The sequence below is a fragment of the Antrostomus carolinensis genome, unplaced genomic scaffold (genome assembly GCF_000700745.2).
Source record: "Antrostomus carolinensis isolate BGI_N321 unplaced genomic scaffold, ASM70074v2 scaffold7921, whole genome shotgun sequence".
Lineage (NCBI taxonomy): Eukaryota > Metazoa > Chordata > Aves > Caprimulgiformes > Caprimulgidae > Antrostomus > Antrostomus carolinensis.
The window spans coordinates 1-18,638 of NW_010293423.1; the positions used below are offsets into that span (position 1 = coordinate 1).

At 39.5% G+C, this 18,638-nt stretch overlaps 1 protein-coding gene across 1 annotated transcript; it reads right to left on the reverse strand.

Annotated features, from left to right (window-relative positions):
* Positions 1–3,378: 3,378 nt before the first annotated feature.
* CEP104 (centrosomal protein 104) lies at positions 3,379–18,430 on the reverse strand. The gene is made up of 21 exons (XM_010177257.2): positions 18,262–18,430; positions 17,565–17,738; positions 17,115–17,253; positions 16,370–16,435; positions 15,897–15,973; positions 15,562–15,730; positions 15,186–15,344; positions 14,348–14,599; positions 13,266–13,469; positions 12,556–12,723; positions 11,728–11,901; positions 10,054–10,230; positions 9,543–9,749; positions 8,943–9,059; positions 8,282–8,318; positions 7,715–7,796; positions 6,991–7,099; positions 6,554–6,692; positions 6,028–6,095; positions 4,708–4,798; positions 3,379–3,515 (listed from the first exon to the last, which is right to left on the reverse strand). The coding sequence occupies exons 1-21, from the start codon at positions 18,372–18,374 to the stop codon at positions 3,379–3,381; spliced, it is 2,859 nt and encodes a 952-aa protein (XP_010175559.1). The 5' UTR covers positions 18,375–18,430.
* Positions 18,431–18,638: the final 208 nt, after the last annotated feature.

Below are 18,638 nucleotides of genomic sequence, written 5' to 3' on the forward strand. Positions count from 1 at the left end.
CAGCCGCCCTCCGCCAAGGGAAGGGCTGGGCCGCCCCGCCCCGCCTCCGGCACCGCCCAGCACGGGGCTCACCGCACCCGCTGGGACCCCAAAACACCGGGCACCGCCATCCCACCGCTCCCTCCAGAGGAAAACGAGGGCCCGGCCCCCCATGAAGGGTCTGGAGCACAAGTGTGCTGAGTTCCCTTGTGGCTGAGGGAACTGGGGTTGCTGAGCCTGGAGAAAAGGAGGCTGAGGGGAGACCTTGTGGCTCTGTCCAACTCCCTGTTCAACCAAGGAACAAGTGACAGGACAAAACAAAATGGGCTCAAGTTGCACCAAGGGCAGTTGAGATGGGATGTGAGGAAGAATTTCTTTGCTGAAAGGGTTCTGAGGCATTGGAAGGGGTTGCCCAGGGCAGTGGTGGAGTCCCCATCCCTGAGGGGTTTAAAAGATGGGCAGCGATACAGTTTAGTAGGGGACAGGTACAGTTGGGCTCAATGATATCAAAGTTCTTTTCCAACCAAACAATTCTATGATTCTGTGATGTGCTCTACCCATTGATACAGCAATACCTGAACAGCTAAAACAAGGGATGGCATCACTACAGCTGTGATAATGCCACAGAGGTGCATACAGGTATGGCAGGGAGCTGTGCTGTTGCTGCAGCCCCACTGTCACCCCTCCCAGTACCATCCCTTCTGCAGGAACAGCTTGTTCAATGCAGAGGTACCATCCAAAAAAATCACTAAACTAATTTATTAAATAAGTGCGATAAAAATAACTTACAAGTTTAACATAAGTGACTTTTTTTTCTCTTAAAAGTGACAGTGATAAGATCTCTAGGATTTAAATACCTTCTCTGCTTATCCATTGCTTAGGAACCGCGTAATCTATATAAACGCTCTCTGGCAGCAGTGGAACTCCACGCTTGAGATTAGATGAATTCCTGCACGCAGGGACAGTGGCTGCTCTTGAGTCGTCTCTGCAGTTTAGATGGATGAAAACAATACGGTTGACATTCAGGTACAGCATGGAAAAAAGATCAGATAAAAAAAAAAAAAGCCCATAAGATAGGGACGACAGTCTGTTCTTTCTTTAATAATGATGCACGGTCACTGCTGTTCAAGTTTTCCAGTCCAACAGTTTGGAGAAGTTCTTTCCATCAGCCAGACCTGCACCTGGTGCAACAGTTTTGCTCCAGAATGTTTCGCTCGAGACTTCATCGCACAGGAACAAACTTCACTGTGTTTTTCACACCAGTGTTTGTTTTGCCACTGCAGAAAACACAGGTTGTTTATTAAGTGAAAGGAAGCAGCCCAGTGAAATCACCCTTTAAAAAAAATCACATTGGTGGTACTACTATGCTCAAAGATGATCCTTTCACATCCTAAAAAAAATTTCCATTTTCTCAATTCTAAGTTGTTTCCAATTTGTACCATTGAGTAGTTAATACTATCTTTATAACTCACTTTACAAGTACATTTTTTTTAGTCTGAAGATACCCAGAAATCTCAATGAATGTTATGCACTCTAAAATATTTAAATTATTTCTTTAAATCATTGCTAAAGAGCTGTTCTGTATTTTAAAGAAAATAAAATTTACAAACCCTGAGAGGCAATGCAGTGTGCCCAAGCCTGTGCATTTGTCTTTCAAAAGCTGTTTGGCAAAGGCTCTGTAACACACTTCTCCTGCTCCTTAGCTAAGTAAGGTGGGTGGTAAGGACAGGGAAGAAGCAGGAGTCTCCTACATGAGACCTTCTTGCAATGAAAAAAGCTTCGGAGAGTTATTGCCCAGGTCCCTAAAGCACAATTACTGTGCTCTGCGATGGGGCAAAGAGCAGAGCAGTTACTGTGCTGGCTCTGGAGAGAGCTGGGGAGACAGGCAGCCTGAGCACGGAGCAGCAGGAGAGCATCCTCGTACCCAGATGTGACAAACAAGTGCCCCTACAGTCCACTGCACGTGCTAATCTGAGCAAAATCAATGGTTATTTTGCTCGCATAAGGAATCAGGTTCTCAAATAGGAACCTGTGTCACTAAAGTAGAAATAAAAATACATGTATATTTGCTTATATATATATCTCTATATATATATATATTCCTAACTTGTATATTTATTGATACATTATATATTTGGAAGAGTTAAAGAAACAATTTATATAAAGACTTTAAAAATACAAGCACACCGATCTACCTGTAAAATTCATAAGCTTGTAGACAGGCTGCATGCAAACTATACAAATTGTATATTACAAATTCAGTGCCATATACAAAACAATACCACAAATTCATTCTGTGGTAGCAAGGAATAAAAAAAAACAACCCTCCAAAACTTCTAGTTATATTACCATGACCACTCATTCTTGTACCTGTAGGTACATCAATGTGGGAGCAATTAATTCTGTCTTACAAGGAGAAATATTAGGATCGTTGCTTTAGGTATAAAGCTTCATACATTTTGTCTTAACAGAATTTGCTCCCGTTGAAGATATTAAACTGTCACATGCTGTAGTCTGTGGATATTTGTTTCAATCCAGATCTAACTAGAGAAGCTCAGTATTAGAGCTGGATTTAGAAGCAAGGTAAGAGAAAGTACACTAAAGCAGAAAAAAGGTCTAAATTTATTAATTCAAGCTTTTCAGAGCCACCCCTAAGATTTTTTTTTCTATTCTTGAAGGGGCCATTTCTTGGGGATATATTTCAGAACTAACTGTGAGATTTTCAAGCACAACTTTAATGTTCACAGTAGCTCCATCGATACACACTCTCATTATGTACCAAATGGGACTCTTGCGGTTTAGCTTCATCCTCTTGTCAAGTGGACTAATAAGGCACTTAGCGCACAGCGAGGGAGGCAGCGCGGAACAGCTATTCCATCTTGCTTCCTCCACAACAGCACATCATACAGCAATATCCAACCAGCCCTTTAGCTTTTTTATTTGGTCCTCATTCTTGGTATTGAGTAGCGCTTTGGGTACAGCTCTACTTTAAAATTCTAAACCTGAAATATATGTAAAGGCCAAGCTTCCACAGCAGCAGATTGTGACAGCAGCTACACAGTGTGGCCAGCTTAACTCCGTGCTCATCGGGGAGTTTTTTTAAACATGAGGAACCAAAGACCTATGCACAGTCCTCCTTGTGCCATACAGGGAACTTGGCAGGACAGGTCTGTCCCAGAACATATGCATGTTTCTAACAGGAGCATTTCTAGGAGAAAACCACAGTGCTGCACAGACAGCTAACAGAAAAATTACCAGACGAGGCAAGTACTGCTTAAGGCTGAAAAACAGCCTCCTGTAGTCAAACAAAAAAGATGGCATGAGTTCCCCAGAATTTGTAAATAACTATTAATGACTATCTGTCCAGTTATTAAGACAAAGGAAAAAATACTTGTCCTGTCATCGTTTTGAGTATGTTTTGCCAGTGCTTTTATTTGGGCCTCCTCTTGGCGTTGGGATCTTGCTTCCTATAGAGGGAGGTCGAGCTTTTGATCCTGAAGGACCTGGTTTCTTTAAATATTGGCCACCTATTTTGCCTGTGAAGAGAACATACAGATCATTACTGCAAGCACATCTAGTTCCACTCTTGAATTTTATCTACCATTTTAATTCTCAAGATACGTTAAGTATGACTGATATTGGCAACTAAAAGTTGTGCTTTATACCAGAAGCTGCAGGACTAAATGGTCAGGATTCCCTTCCTATCTCTAGGAAACTGCTCTGGAGTTTTAGCTTTACCCAGGCAGGATTTCAGTTCCTTCTGACTATGTTTCCAAATTCTAAGCAGCAGCAAACTAACTAGCATTCCCATTAGCAAGGCTGAAGACAGAGAGACATAAATGTAGGTCCAGTTCAAGACTGGAAACTGATGAGTTCGATCACATTCACTTCTGACAGCTGAGAGAGACAATTCAACAGTTCTTTCCAGGAACTTGGAGTAGTTGTGAAAGGCAGCTCTGAGCAAAGCAAGTATCAGACAGAGGAGGTTAACTCTAGCAATCACCTGAATGTACAGGGAACTAGAGAGCCCTGAAAAAAGTCTGAAGGAGGAAAGGTTTTGGATGTTACTGGACAAAAGAGTTTCGGTGCTGCAGACAGTGAAAATAGCTTTTTTGTTTAACTCCTGTGTTCAGGAAATAAAAGGATTTTGCAGGTGCTTCATAAATAAAGACAACTGTTAAAAAACCACCTGACATCAGCATCAACTTCTCTTTGCAGGTGAAGAAGCTGCACAATCATAAATTCTGCCTAGCTCCTGGGTCTGAGTTGAAAAGGAAAAGCAGCACACAGCACTAACTATTCAACTCATCCTGTAATTAGGATTAGATTAGCATCCTGTGATTGGACATTAAAACCTCAATCAGGCTCTCTGTGTCAGCATTCGGGAGCTTTCCAGAATGTTAACTGTTCAGTATCACCGCTGATTGTTCTCTTCATGGTCATACTATTATGCAAAAACAAGACTGAACTGATCAAATTATCAAATATGCCAGTTTTCCCAATCAGCTGAGCTAACGCCCTCATTTTGAAATTACTGTTCTTGAATGTATTTGAGACTTTGCTCCCCAAGTACACTGTAGTCTATTCCAGCACAGGAAACACCAGTGAGGTTACACGAATGCAAAACGTGTGCTGAACAAGCAATGAAGAGGCAGCTTGCTTTCAAGGACAAAGTAAAGGCAACAGAGTAAAAACCATAATCATTATTATCATAAAACAGCACCTTACCAGGCTGCACCAGAATAGTTTTATTTATTGTGGATAATCTCCGCTGATTCATTTTACAGCCATCGTTGCCCATTAGGTGAGACTTCCAGGCCTGAAGTCAATTAAAAAAGAAGCAATATTACAAAACCAGCAAAATCAGCCAACTCTTATCTAGTCACTCTGTGTGCACATATACTCTTTAAAACATGGAGAAAATGAGAGTTGTATACCGATTTTATGGCAATAGCATTTTAATCTGCTCATTCATAAAAGCATGAACACCTTAGGACTTAATAAGTGGAACAGAAATTAATATATCCATTTTAAAAATATAACTTAAAAGATGCACCACAATAAAAAAAAAATTCCAGCCAGTTGCTAGAAATTAAAAGTGAGTGACATTTGTTTTGTTTTCTAAACTTTCTTAATTAATAACTGAGTTCAAATCAGGAAAAAAAAAGTGCAAATAACATGGAAAAATCTTTTCATCTATACATATTTTAAACTGAAAAAGCATGGGCATAACAAGGTTATGATCATAGTTAAAGCATTTCAGCAACCCAAAGGAGTAGGAGCTGCTGTTACAAGAAAACATGACTCTTCAAACTCGAGGCTATGTGAAATCTCTTACTTACAAGAATAAGTAACAGACTTTTTCCAAAAATATCACACACACAACTACTTAAATATGATCATAATGTAGTGTTAGTTGATTTATAGAAAAGACTGAAACAGATATTTTAAGTATTTTTCTGAACAATTAACTTTTCATATAATACCAATGTGTATTTTCAATTGCTGAAAGCACATTTTGGAGCTGGCATGTCAAGAGATTTCACAGCTTTAGGCAGTCACAGGGAATAGTGTATAGAGAGAAGCCACCTCAAGTCTCTTGACAATTACAGCAGTTCTTGCTTACTTTCTTCATGTAAATTTTTTCTCATACCCAAATCAAGAGCATCTTAATCCTGGATGCCCTGTTGGATGTGCTCAGTCATTGCTGCAGTATTTTAAACTGCATAGTGTCACTCTGAATCCTAGGGCTGACAAGTGAACTCTCAGAATCTGGTAGTAGTTGGGAATTTGGAAAGCTATCAGGTGGATAACTGCCTATGCAGGAGGAGAAAGACTGACACCAAATAGCCCATAGCCCTTTGGTTGCCATATACACCTTTGAGGGTAGAAGACTCAGGTTCAAATATGGTGTGAGGGAGCCATTAGAAACCCTGGCAATAATGCAGGCAAGTTCTCAAGTCATTCAGTGTAAGCCAGTGTTAGAAGAGGATATAAATCCAGTCCAGTAACATAACAGCATCAGACCAATCTAGAGTGCAGCCTTACCTCCTCTCCTGGGGAAAAGTTGTCATGGCACAACGGGCAATGGTTTGCCACATGTTCTGGTTTGGCAGCTGAAACAATTAGAAAAATAATATAAGAATGGCAGAGACAGGCTAATTTCAAATACAAGAGGAGAACTTGCACAACAAAGAGCATAAAACTAACCCATGGCTAAACCAGCTCCTACCCTATTATTGTTAACTGCTCTCAGAGAAGTCCTGTGTTTAATCATCCACATTGAAACAAGATCAAAAGGAATGAGAGTGCTTAATCTGCAAGGATGTGGTAGAGGCGTTCTGTTCTCCTTGCTCATCCTCCCCACATGCATTAACAGAAGCAAAGCATTTCAAGCACTGGGAAACTCTGGCATTTATTCCAAAAGTGTTCCCTCCCGAGGATTTACTTAGATTTCTAAATCCACAGTGCAGTACCTCAACAGGAGTGGTCTGACTCACCAAAAATACAGTGTATTTGAAAGTCTGGCTGACCTGACCTTGGAAGTTCAACCCTCCTATTCAAAACTACTCACAATTGCAAGTCTTGCTCTTAATATGTTTGGGCAACTCATCTTTTGGAAGGGCCTCACTGCATCGCTGACACTTCCCAAAGCTGTCCTTTTTATCACAGTCTGTCAACAAGTGCTCGGTCAGACTTGCTATTTCCACCACCTGCAACAGAGCAAGAGGCAGAGATTTGTACTGCACTGAATTAATAAGGATAGTCTGTAAAAAAACTGCTTGTGTCATTTCTGGAAGTTAAATCTTGTTTTCCAAAATTACAAAGGGAAAAAAAAAATTAGTCTAGTTATTAATACAATTTATAATACTGCTCTTCTCAAAAAGCACTACCCAAGATCACACAGTTGTGTTCAGAATTCATCTACCTTAGTCTCAAATATCTTACAGCACCTTAAAACCACAATAACAGTTAATGTCCTGTAGTAGCTCTAGGAATTTTATGCCTAACCTGTTTGCAGTGCTCGCATCTGGTTAACATAGGGCAGTGTTTCCAGTAATGGAGATCCAATCCCTCCTCTGTGAAGGATTCGTCTCTTCCACCACAAAAAATACATAAGCTAGGGAAAAAAAATTACAAACATCAGTAACATTGCAGAGTAAAATGGATGAACTCTGTTTCTTCTGTTAGAAATTCTTCTGAAAAATAGGTAACATCTTGGTACACTTTATTTTCCCTCTATAATGCTGACCTTAGGATAGGGCATGAACAGCTACTATTATATAATTTATGGTAAATACAACTATAAAGCATTTGTTCATATAGAAAGACATAATTCCACAAAAGCACTGAGAACAGCTCACCAAAACGGGCTTTCATGGCTCCAAAATTTTCAGATGCTTTCTCTATGCTCTTACCCAACCATACACATGAAAGCTACAATACATCTTTGCCTTATTTTATACTCTCAGTTGAACATTAAACTGTGGCAATTTCTTATCCTGCAAGCAACTACTCAGAAAACAAGTTCAAGGTCACACTACCCAAGAACTTAAAAAAAAAAAAATCAACATCTAGGATTGTTGATAATTCCAAATCTGTTAGAAGGTATTTTCTTTTTCATTGTTTTAATACTGAAGGTATTAGCTTTGATCTACTGGAAAAATGTTAACATTATTAGCTTGTAGGTTATACTATGTGCTTAAGGTGACCAGAAGCTGCTCATCTAACTTACTTATCCAAATAATTTGCAACAGAGGAATGATCATCTGGAATCTCTGCTTCTGTAGGCTGTGGGCTTTCGTTTACCTGGTAACCTGTAAAAAGAGAACTATTAAAAACAAGATCACATTTTACTTAGTTTTTGTGAACACCTAGAAATACTGCTTCTCCACATTTTAACAGCAAAAAAACCTAACAGAAGCATATCATTGTCATACTGGTAAATAAGCACTGAAAGACAACGTAGGCAGTGGGGAAACTACTGCTTCGGGGATCTACAACAGTAAAATATTCTAGTGATTGTTTTTACATGTAGTAGATCATCTGCCTCAGGTTGGGGAGAAATCTAAAGTGCTTTCAAGCTGAGCCATACTAATTTCTGACTAGAAATTAACTGGTTAGCTGATGGTAAGTTTTCTTTTGCAAACTTAATGATTATGGCAGGCTGAGACTCGGCTGGTTTAAAGCACTCAAGTATGTTTTTAACTGAGATAATTCAATAATCCATTAAGCATCTACAGTGTTTCAAAGACATATCGAAATCTCTCTACATTCCTTAATACTATTTGAAACTACCTACCTTGATTCTTTGGCTTCTGAAAATCAGATTCTTTCTCCTGTTGAACAAAGAAATTTAAGTCAGAAATTTGCTTATGGGCCATATTGCTTGCCAAAGAGAAAGAGAACAGATTCTATCCCAATTTTTCTCTGGAATTAAAAGCTTGGAAGCAGAGTGAATGCATTGCGTTTATGCTTCTGGTCCTACAGCAGATCTTTTGGATATTGAGGCAGCAATCTTCTGAGGAAGGAAAAACAGTCCTATTTCCTGGCACTGGGGTAGCTGACTGACTTTTTAAGGCTCAGATGTAAAACTGAATGGACGTGCAGTACAGCATGCTTCTGGAGGGCCGTGACACACTCAGTCCAATTCCTATACTCTAGCTGGTACAGAAACACTTAGACTTCTAGAAACACTCTTAAATTTACCATACGATCAAGAAAACTGTTATAAAAGAGAACCCAAATTTTATACTGTGTTAGGAAATAAAACCAACCCAGATTTCAAGCTGGAGTGCTGAGGATGAAAGTTGTCAGTGTATGTCATGGAGTCTCTCTCTCCCCCCCTCCTTTTTTTTTTTTTAGTTTATAATGAGACAACAGAAATGTTAATTATTCAAGTCTGTGATATCTGAGAAGAAAAGGACTTTAAAAAAAAAAAATCAAATCCAAAACACCCTAACCTTTCCAGCCTGAACTTCAGCTTGTATCTCCTTTAGAGCTGCCAGTTGACCTTGCAGAACTTTTATTTCTTCCTTCTTCTGTTTCTCTGCTGCTTCTGTTGCTGCCTTTCTCTGTGCCTGTCAAGAAATACTCTCAGTTACAAAAGTTTTTGAACCATCTTTCATATAGAAGAGATTGAAAAACAGATCAGCATAGAACAAAGGGTCAATGCAGCATCCTGCTCGGTGAAATGATGGGTCTGTTACAATAACACCTCCCTCTGCCCAAATTCCTCTGTACTAACCTGAAAGAAACACACAGCATTTCCTCTGTGCTTACTGTTCCCAAGGCCAACACAAAACAGTACATGTATATTTTCTAAAATGATTATGTATTACTTCAGAAGTGCCACCTCTGTATTCTTTGTAGGCTTTATTCACAAGGGTGAGTACATGTAACAAACTGAACACCAACTTTTTACACTAAGTAATGTTAACAACGCATCTTTGGACACTCCACCTGCGTCACTCAATGTCTAGTAGAGCTATGAAATCAGTGCATTGCTCAGCTGAGTGCAACATTTAAAGTAACTACCTGTGTTCTGCAATCTTATTACGTACCCTGATTTCAACTTCAGAAAGTTTACCATCTATTGCAGTGAATCCATCAAACAGCGTTTTGTAGAGAACAGACTTGCGAACACTCGCGTCATCTGGAGGAAGATATTCCAGTATCGCAGCCCTGTGCTTCCTGTACATATCGAAGATAATCCGCAACGCCACGTCACGAACTTCATAGACTCTGTGTTCCAAAGCTCCTGTTGCAAACTGAAAAGAACAATAATTACAAAAAAATTATGCTCTCTTTTCCTACATGTTTTTTAAGGACTTGTTTATTAGTTTAAGACAATTATTTCACTGCAGTGGGAGGAAAGGTTTTTGCAAATGCTTTCTGACTGAGGGATTCTTCTTTCCTGTACTGGCATCTTGGTTCCGCACAATGTTGTGTGTTGTCACCTCCCAGAGGCTCACATTCTCTTTAATAATTCACCAGGCACTCCAAAACATACAGACAAGCCCCAATAAAACAGCAACAGGAAAAAATTAATGTGCTGGAAACTCAGACTCCTACCTTCATGACATTGCTGATGGTAAACCCAGAGTTTTCAGTTCCCATGTTTTTTAAGAGGCGTTCCACTAATTCCACTTGACTCATTGCCAGATGTGTTGGGGAGTTTGGTTTTAATGGTTGAACCAAATGAACTGGAACAATCTGAAGAGGTTTAACTTCACTACACAGTGCCATTTCCTATGGATGTACAGAGAGTCAGTGTGCATGGAGGAATGCTAAATGAGGAAAATGAACTGTCTTTGCAAAGTAGAGTTATTCTAAGTTACTTATAGCAAGTTAAGGAAAATGAAATAAGCCTTCCATAAGAAGCATGGAAGTTCTTACTTTAGCACCCAGAAGTTACTTGCAAAAGATTTTAAAAAGATTATACAGATTTTTGTCTTGGTCTTGCTTTTGGCATCAGAGAAAGCTACTGAGAAATTGATAAAGTCTTAGACATACTCAGATGAGTTAAAGAACTGGGTTGTGAGCAGAATTTCACGAACTCCATCTTACACTGAACTATCTGAGGAGGAGGTGGTAGATGAGAAGTGTCACAAAGGAGACAAAGTTTTGACATTGCAACAAGATGAAATTTCGAGACTGCTTGAAAAGACATATGCCATCTTCTAAGTTCTCATTCTATTTTGCTAGGAATTTTAAGCCTAGATTCTGCTGTTACTCAGCGCTCAATGTTTATTTCTTTGCTGGTAGCAGAATGTTTAACAACCCAAAGCAACCCTCCTCCTGGTTCCTGTCAGCTGACAGACACCCAAGGAGACGAGGGTGTCCTGCAGTCCCTCTTCCTGAGGGCCAGATGCAGTTATCACTGGGCTGGCTGGTCTGTTTTGGACACACCAATTTCTAGAAATGTGTGGCACCTTCCCTAGAGAACTGCTGGTTCAGGCAGTGCAGCTTCTATTAGCAGCAATACAAAATAAACACATTTTCCTTCTCTCTAAGCCATGTGCTGTCTACAAAAATAAATTTGTAACCATTTTTACATTTCCTTTCTCACTCAATTACAAAGTCTATTATAAACATGCCAAGCAGTAGTAATAAAGTAACGTGTCACCTTTAGGGCTCCAGTGACACACCAGAACACTTCCCACAATAACCCTGTTAACATTTTAGTTATGTCTGTAGCGAAAGAAAAGTCGTTTCCCTCCATGGGTAGAGGCAAGCAGGGATAAATATTCCAGAGCTAGTGACTCACTCCACTCATGGGACTGAAATAACGCATTTTCACACAGCTACTGTTCTTTCTTCTAAATTCTATGGGAAAATAGAGCCTGTAATCCCCTAGCAGCTATTTACAGCTGCTCTTTGCCAACCCTGAGCAAGGAATGGACTGTGCCTTTTAAAACGGGCAGCTTCTTGATGCTTTTGCTAAGTTGACTTTCAAAATTCAGCTGTCAAAAATGCAATCACATTGCAACACAATCTGAGGAACATGCTGTACCTTCTTGCTCTCATCTCTGTACATCACTTGCAATGAAAAAGAACGCAAGAGTTACACCTTCTGGCATCTGCAACAGCAGTTATCTCCTCACACTGTCCCCCACAAAAGTGACAATACATGGCTAGAAAAAAAACTGCAAAGCTACTAAGTTGGTCTGATTAGATGTTATCCACCTGTAAGCTCTGGGACATTCTTAACACAAATCAAAATGTAATTTGAAGAAAAGCACCTACCCGAATAAAGTTAAAAGCCACAAGGCGAAGACGGGATGAAGAGTCTCCTGTTCTAGACAGCAAATTTGGAAGCGTTTTTTCCACACAATGAGAAGTTTCTAGTTTTCCTAGTTTATGTTTTGGTATATATTGGGTGATGATCATTTTTAAAAGTTTCAGGGAAGCTTGGAAAACCTAAGTTAAAAAGAAAAGGGACACAATGAATAAAAATACCACACAGATCTTTGTTTTCAGACAATATTGTAAAATCTTTCCAGTAGTTCTAAAGAACAGCAGCAACAGGAATCCAGAATTACAGTAACATTCCTAATGGAAGCTACTTCAGATCTCTCTCTCCCAGAAAACATGTTGCTAGGGCTTAGGTGAAAGGCTTTGGAATCTGTTTTACAAAGAATGACACAACTCTTATTTTTTTCATTTTCTTATTGTTTGAAGCTTATTTGAACCCTAAGTCTCCTTTGGCTAACTGCAGTCTCTCAAGTTGGAAACTAAAAGTTATGTCATTGCTCTATGACCTAGAAAAGAAGCTCAACCACACTAAGCATTTACTGCATCAGCAGTTGTTTCTCAAGCTCATCACCCAGCCCAGGGCAGTATTTTCCATGCTGCTGAATGCCAGACAGTGCCCAGGCCTTGTTCCTAACTAAAAGCTGACATTTCAGTTGTTTTGTTTTGTTTTTTTTTTTTTCTTTGTTTTGTTTTTGAACTTACTCAAAAGCAGTTTTACAAACTGTTTAAATTATTTAAAGTGTGTTGAGCACACGGTTCTACAATTTTTGCTGTTAGTTCTTCACTGGAGCGTTTCTTATCAAACACGTTAAAACTTACTGAAGACACAATGTCTTTGATGGCTCTCCTTACAAGGAAAATGGCAGCCCTCAGCATGGTCTTTAAATCATCCTTTGGAGTGTTCACTGACATCTCCATCAGCTTCTTATACACAGCCAGTAATGCATCTTCTCGATAGGACCAGGCTTTGGAATATGCTCCTGAAACCTGAACACAGAACAAGTTTCTCTCTTGAAAGGTCAATACTGATATTTCAATATTTATTCAACATTTATACACAGAAAGAGCCTCAAAAGAACATATGAACCTAATCATGAAATTCCCAGGCGCTTCCTACAGGAATCTGGCCTTTATTAAAAGAGGTGTTTCTGCACATATTTTTGAAAAATGATGACTAAAATAGATTAACTGGTCAGGCTCAAAGAACCATTTTAGAGACAGTAATGGTTTTTCTCCCTACAAAGACCATTCACAGTGGCAAGTTCCAGGTATTCTCTGAGGGTACCCTAAAGCAGTCTACCGGACACTATCTCCTTCATAGCTCATCAAGTAATCAACTGTAAAAGCTACAGCATCATATAAACACTGAAAACAGGCACCCACATATCCAAGGTCAAATTTTAATTTCAGCTTTTTAAGTAACAGCTCTGAACATGTAAAAATCTTATCAGTAGGTCTTTGTAGAGCATGTATCAGATCAACTCAACACAGGCCACAATAATCTATGTGTTTATTCTGTTGTTCTTTACCAAAGCTTCTCCAAAAACTTCAATGGCAGGACTGGCCTCCCTCAGTGCCTTCTCGCTCAAGGGTTCTGGTTCCCCCGTAATGCCACTTCTTGGAGTGCCACTGACACCCTCTTCAGTCACCTCCAGCTCAGGGTGTGCAATTGCTTCATCAGACTGTTTACAGAGAGTTGGAAGAGGTCTCTCATCGTAAGGTAAAAATTCAACCTAACAGAGAAGATAAAATTTGCTATTCTAGAGATTCCTTAGATGGGAAGTTGTTTCATGACTAATTGGATTCACCTCATGCATTCTTTTCCCCTGCCAAAGCAGTATTGCTTTACAATTAAGTACAGATGTTGAAGTTCGTAATGAAGAAATGGAATCAGTGCCTGTGAATAAAACTTATTTCTTTTCTACAGGACACAATAAAACACACACAAAATGCCTTCTGTGGAAGTGCACACCTGTTGATAGGAAGCCAGCAAGTCATAAAGCTTTATTTGTTAAATTATTTTATGTCAGTGTCCTGTTAAGAGAGCATACTACTGCTCTGAGTGCCATCGCAAGCCTTCCTTAGCTCTGCCAAAAGCTGGAGCAGCAAAACCTAAAGATCCAGCTAACCAGATACCACAGTTTTCTTCTTCCCTTTAGATAGGAAACCAAGAATCTTACCCTACAACCACATTTCAACAAATTCCCTTGCTGCTGTAGATTGATCCAACATGATCTCTAAGAAGGGGATTTATTAAGCTGTTAATGGAGCAAGCAGAATTCAGCTCCCACTACATTGGCTGGGTGACCCCTGATTAGTCATTTAAAGTCTGTTTGCTTCCATTCATCTATTTGTAAATCAGATATAATCCCCTTTTGCCTCAATATCAATGAACATTTGTAAAAGCTTCCAAATAAATTCAGGAAAGAGCAAGACCAATGCCAATTATTAGATAGGCATGGCTCAGCAACACAGTCAATTTCAGATACTATATAAACCATGAGAATAACCAAAAAAGACCCTGTTGTTCTGGAGGGCTGAATACAAGATCTCCATTCAATGAATACAATGCTGCGATAGATTTCTGCAGTAACAGAGGCACACGACTCACATTTTCTTTGAGAAACACTTCCCTGGAGGTTGTGGGATGAGTCACAGGAAGAGGAGGAGGGGACTGATGGGGAACAATGGGCTCAGGAGAAGTGCTGACTGCTGACTTCTCTTCCAGCAAAGGCTCTGCTCTCCACGGCTCAACTTTCTGCAGTTCTGTGTGCTCAAAAGGGGGTGAATTTGTAGCTTTTGTGCACTGAGGACTGTCAGAATAAATCACGTGCTCCAAGGGCAATTCAGGTGGTTTTTGAATCTGAAAAGGGAAGGAGATTTTGTAAAGCAAGGCTAACAATGAACTAAAATCACAGTTAGTACAGCTACAATGCTGATGGTCAACAAGATTCTGCTGCTTTCAAGTAAATATCAGACCTCACTCAGACACGTGATCATTTCCACTGGATACAGCTTGAGGAAACAATCAGAACTTAATTCTGAGAACAATATAAAACTATATTTTATCACATAAAATCTGTATGGTTAGCCATGATGCCAGCATAAGCCTGTTACCCTTCAAAATATGAGACAGTACCTTGTCAATCTGCATTGGGTAGCCATGAAATCATGCAAAACATTCAGGATTCTAATGTAATTTGCTTGAGACCTCAACAGTTTAATGGAAAGTAATTTATGGAGAACTAAGCATGTTCATAAAATGCCACATGCAAGTCTTTGCTTAGGGAAATCCACAATGCAAACAGAAAACTTAAAATCCATATGTAATTGTCACTAAATTCTTGTGTGACAACTCTTATTCCCTGAATTTATTTTGGTTGCTCTGCCATTTCTATTTGCAAGACCCACGTGATAAAGCCTCCTGAGTTAGGAATAACAATACCCACCATCAGCTCTGCATCCAGCAGGTCGTGGAGCTCCAGCTGCTGATACACCTTCAGGCGGTACGCTTCCATTTGCTGTTTCTTCTTTTTAGCAAGATCATAATCCTCTTTCTCCACAGCACAGCGCTTCTCTACCTCATACCGTCCGAGTCGCTCCCCTACCTAGAAGGTGGCAGAACAAGCTCGCTTGGAATCACATTACTATATTCATGTACATGTTTCAGTATTTCCAGCCAAGTTATTAAATCAAGCTATCCGATGTTAAAATTACTATTTTGAAAATATATACTGGAGATCATTACGATTCCACATGAATGCCAGGGTCCCTGAGGGACTGCTGGAACACTGGCCTGAGAGATAAACAGTCTCTCAGCAACACCTTTTGCAAATCTGCAATAGCTTGTTTGAGTTTCTTGGCGTAATCATAGCGTTCGTGATGGACGGCTTCGCGCTTCTTCTCATCCAGTCTACGTATGATCTGAGCAACTTCTGGATCCTGGTACATGTCAAAAGCCAAATCATCCAGAGGTGAAATGGAATCAGGTTTCCTGAAGATATAAAATGAGTAAAATAAACTTTCAGCTAATCCAAAATAGACCAGACTGAGCATGTCTTCTCTCTGTACTAGCAGAGACCTAACAAAATATAGAGACTGAGAACTACTTTAGACAGAGCAGAGGTTCTGCCTGGGTATATGCAAAAAACCATCCTTACCCAAGGTAAGTTCCATCTAAGGCAGGATCATTTGATTTAATTCCTAAGTAGTGGTCTATCAGCTTCTCTCTGGAAGGCTTTGTAGTGGGGGGAAAAAAAAGTAAATCTTAATGCACATTCATCAACATCAGTTATACATTCAGGACAGAAATCTGACTCGCCACAATCCACACAAGCTATGCAACTTACAACACTTATGTTTGGGGCACATTGAAACAAGAGAATGTGGAGAGGCTGAAAATGCAAACAGCATTATTGATTATATTTTATTTTTTGTATCCACAAATTAGGCTCAATTTCTGAGAGCTTTCTTGCTTTGAGATAACATTTTAAGGAAAAAAAAAGGAAATCAATACATGGCAGCTCTGCTACAGCACAAAGCTAGCAGAAGAAAGATGCAGTCCATTACCCCAAAAACCCTGTCACTGAGCACGTGCAGCAACAGTAAAAAGCCAGGGGTGCTTCGCACTTACAGTGTTATTGCTGTCATTACTGTAGTCTGCTGGATCTCCAATAATGTTTATAGCTACAAGGGCAACCTGGGATAGATTTAAAGAAAATGTAAATGCATAAGGTCATTACTTTTTCCATATCTTATAAAAACTGAAACAAAAAAACTGGAACAAAAGATAAAAAAAAAAGGATCTGTGGTCTCTAAGGCAGCATGGAACAAAGAAAAGCACTAAGCACTAAATGTACCTCATGCTTCATTAAAAATTGATTACCATCATCTACAGACCACATTGTACAGTCATCAGTTGCTCCCTTTTCTGGTCTGGGATGGAAGTGAAAAGAGTCACTGCAGAACTGAGGCAGATGTTTGCTTTTTCTCCATCAGAATGGCTGTACAGCACCTCCACTTAATGCCACATCAGATCCTAAAGACTAAGAGTGGCTTTGTAGTGACCACAACCCTGTTCTCAGAGGAAGAACTTTGTCTTCAGCACAGAGTTTGCTGTGCAGTCTAAAACTCAGAATGGGAACAGAACACGCACTTGACTCGTTTGCTCTCTGTAAGTTGCATGCACTTGGTGACAATTCCAAGTCACTTATTACCTCTTATTTGTGTTTTGTGTTTTAAAAGAAACCAAAAATAAACCCAGGAACTTTCAATCAATGTTTTTAGCCTCTACAATCAAAGAAGCAGACTCTTGTGACTGTTCTGTACTACTGAAACTTCATATAGCTTACCAAGGAAGGGCTTTTAACTCAACTTACCTGATCATATAAGTTGTATTTATTGACATAATTTTTATGGAAAATCAGCTTCAGGTACTGGCCAACTGCATCCATATACACAGATTTTAACTCTCGTGCTCTGAAATCAGTCTTTTCATTGTCCGAGAGAGGGACATAACTGAGAAGAAAAATGGAACAAGTAAGCATGGGAAATGTACAAATACACAGCTGTATTTTTGCTCCTCACGTTAGTACTTTGATAAAGTTTAAAACTCACTCATAACTGAGACAGTCTGACAAGACAGTTCATCTGCATTATGCCTCTTACACCTACATCTTCAGCTTTGTTACAGAGCTAAGCAAGTACAGAATCTCTTTACTGCTTGCAGCACAGCGTACCAATGTTCCATGCAAAGCACAATGAACATTGTTTCCTCCTGAGACCTTTCTGATTAAGGTAATAAAACCATTTAGAGCTTTTTGACTTACCCTAGTCTATGAAACCTCTCTGACTGATAAGGGGCAAAGTATTCAGGCAAGCTTTCACTGATGTAGAACTCAATTTTGCTTGAAATCATGTACTGGTGAGCAAGCAACTGCAGTTTTCGTATTCGACATCTCTCCACCAACTGCAGAATGATTTCCTGCGGATACTGACAGTGTCTGAAAACATACATCATCTATGAAACAACTTTTTAAAGACAACTTCACTTCCAACTTGAGTAACATTTAATTATGAAACTTGCCAAAGTTATTATAGTTTAACTCAGTATCACAGATATTGTAAAAAGAAACCAAAGAGTAGAAACAGTTTTCACTTTATCACATGCGTGTCTATGTTAAAGTGCCTCACACATATCTAGAGGATGCGCTGAGACTGGATTTTTACTACTGAGACAAAGCAATTGCAAACTCCAAGACTGACAAGAACAGAAATAGTTACCTTTTATTATTTTAAATGACTTTATTTAAATACAGTGTGATGCCTTTAGGTGGTAATCGAGGTGCTTTTTTCCTCAGGATAAGGATTCCATGGGATTAAAGTAACTTTTCTAGTTTTATAATCAGTTTGGTCTGGGATGCTGTAAACTGCTCTGAACATGCACAGTACATCTCCCACATCTCCCACACATTTTCAATTCACTTAGTGCTTCAGAACTACGTGCGTTCCCCCCGCTCACAGTACCTGGGTGATCGCCATCCATTCACTGTCGGTGCATGAACCATCAGCTCTTTGGCGCTGAAGCCATCTTCATGCCCCGATGAACTCACAACTATAAAACCAATCTTGTGTGGCATCCTGCAGAAGCCAACTAGTCAAAGCAATGACGTTTCAAGCTTAAGATAGCCCCTGGAAGGACAATAAAAGAACACTGAAACACTACAGTCAAATAATTAAATCCTGTGATCCATCAAGTCAGTGGATGATGACTACAAATCTGAGTTTTCTTTAATATTGGCACTATATTCTTACGCTGAGCACTTTACTAGTGGTTAGGGAAATGAGGGTTTGGATAACTTGTAGAGCAGTCTGCCAATAAACTCAATTAAATCTGCTAATCA

Excerpts from the sequence above, each read along its gene's own strand:
- CEP104 (XM_010177257.2), bottom strand. The coding sequence starts at position 18,374 with ATGCCACACAAGATTGGTTTTATAGTTGTGAGTTCATCGGGGCATGAA. Across the intron at positions 11,902-12,555 it reads TCAAAGACATTGTGTCTTCA|GTTTTCCAAGCTTCCCTGAA; the intron begins GTAAGTTTTAAC and ends TTTTTAACTTAG. Across the intron at positions 3,516-4,707 it reads AACTATTCTGGTGCAGCCTG|GCAAAATAGGTGGCCAATAT; the intron begins GTAAGGTGCTGT and ends TTCTCTTCACAG.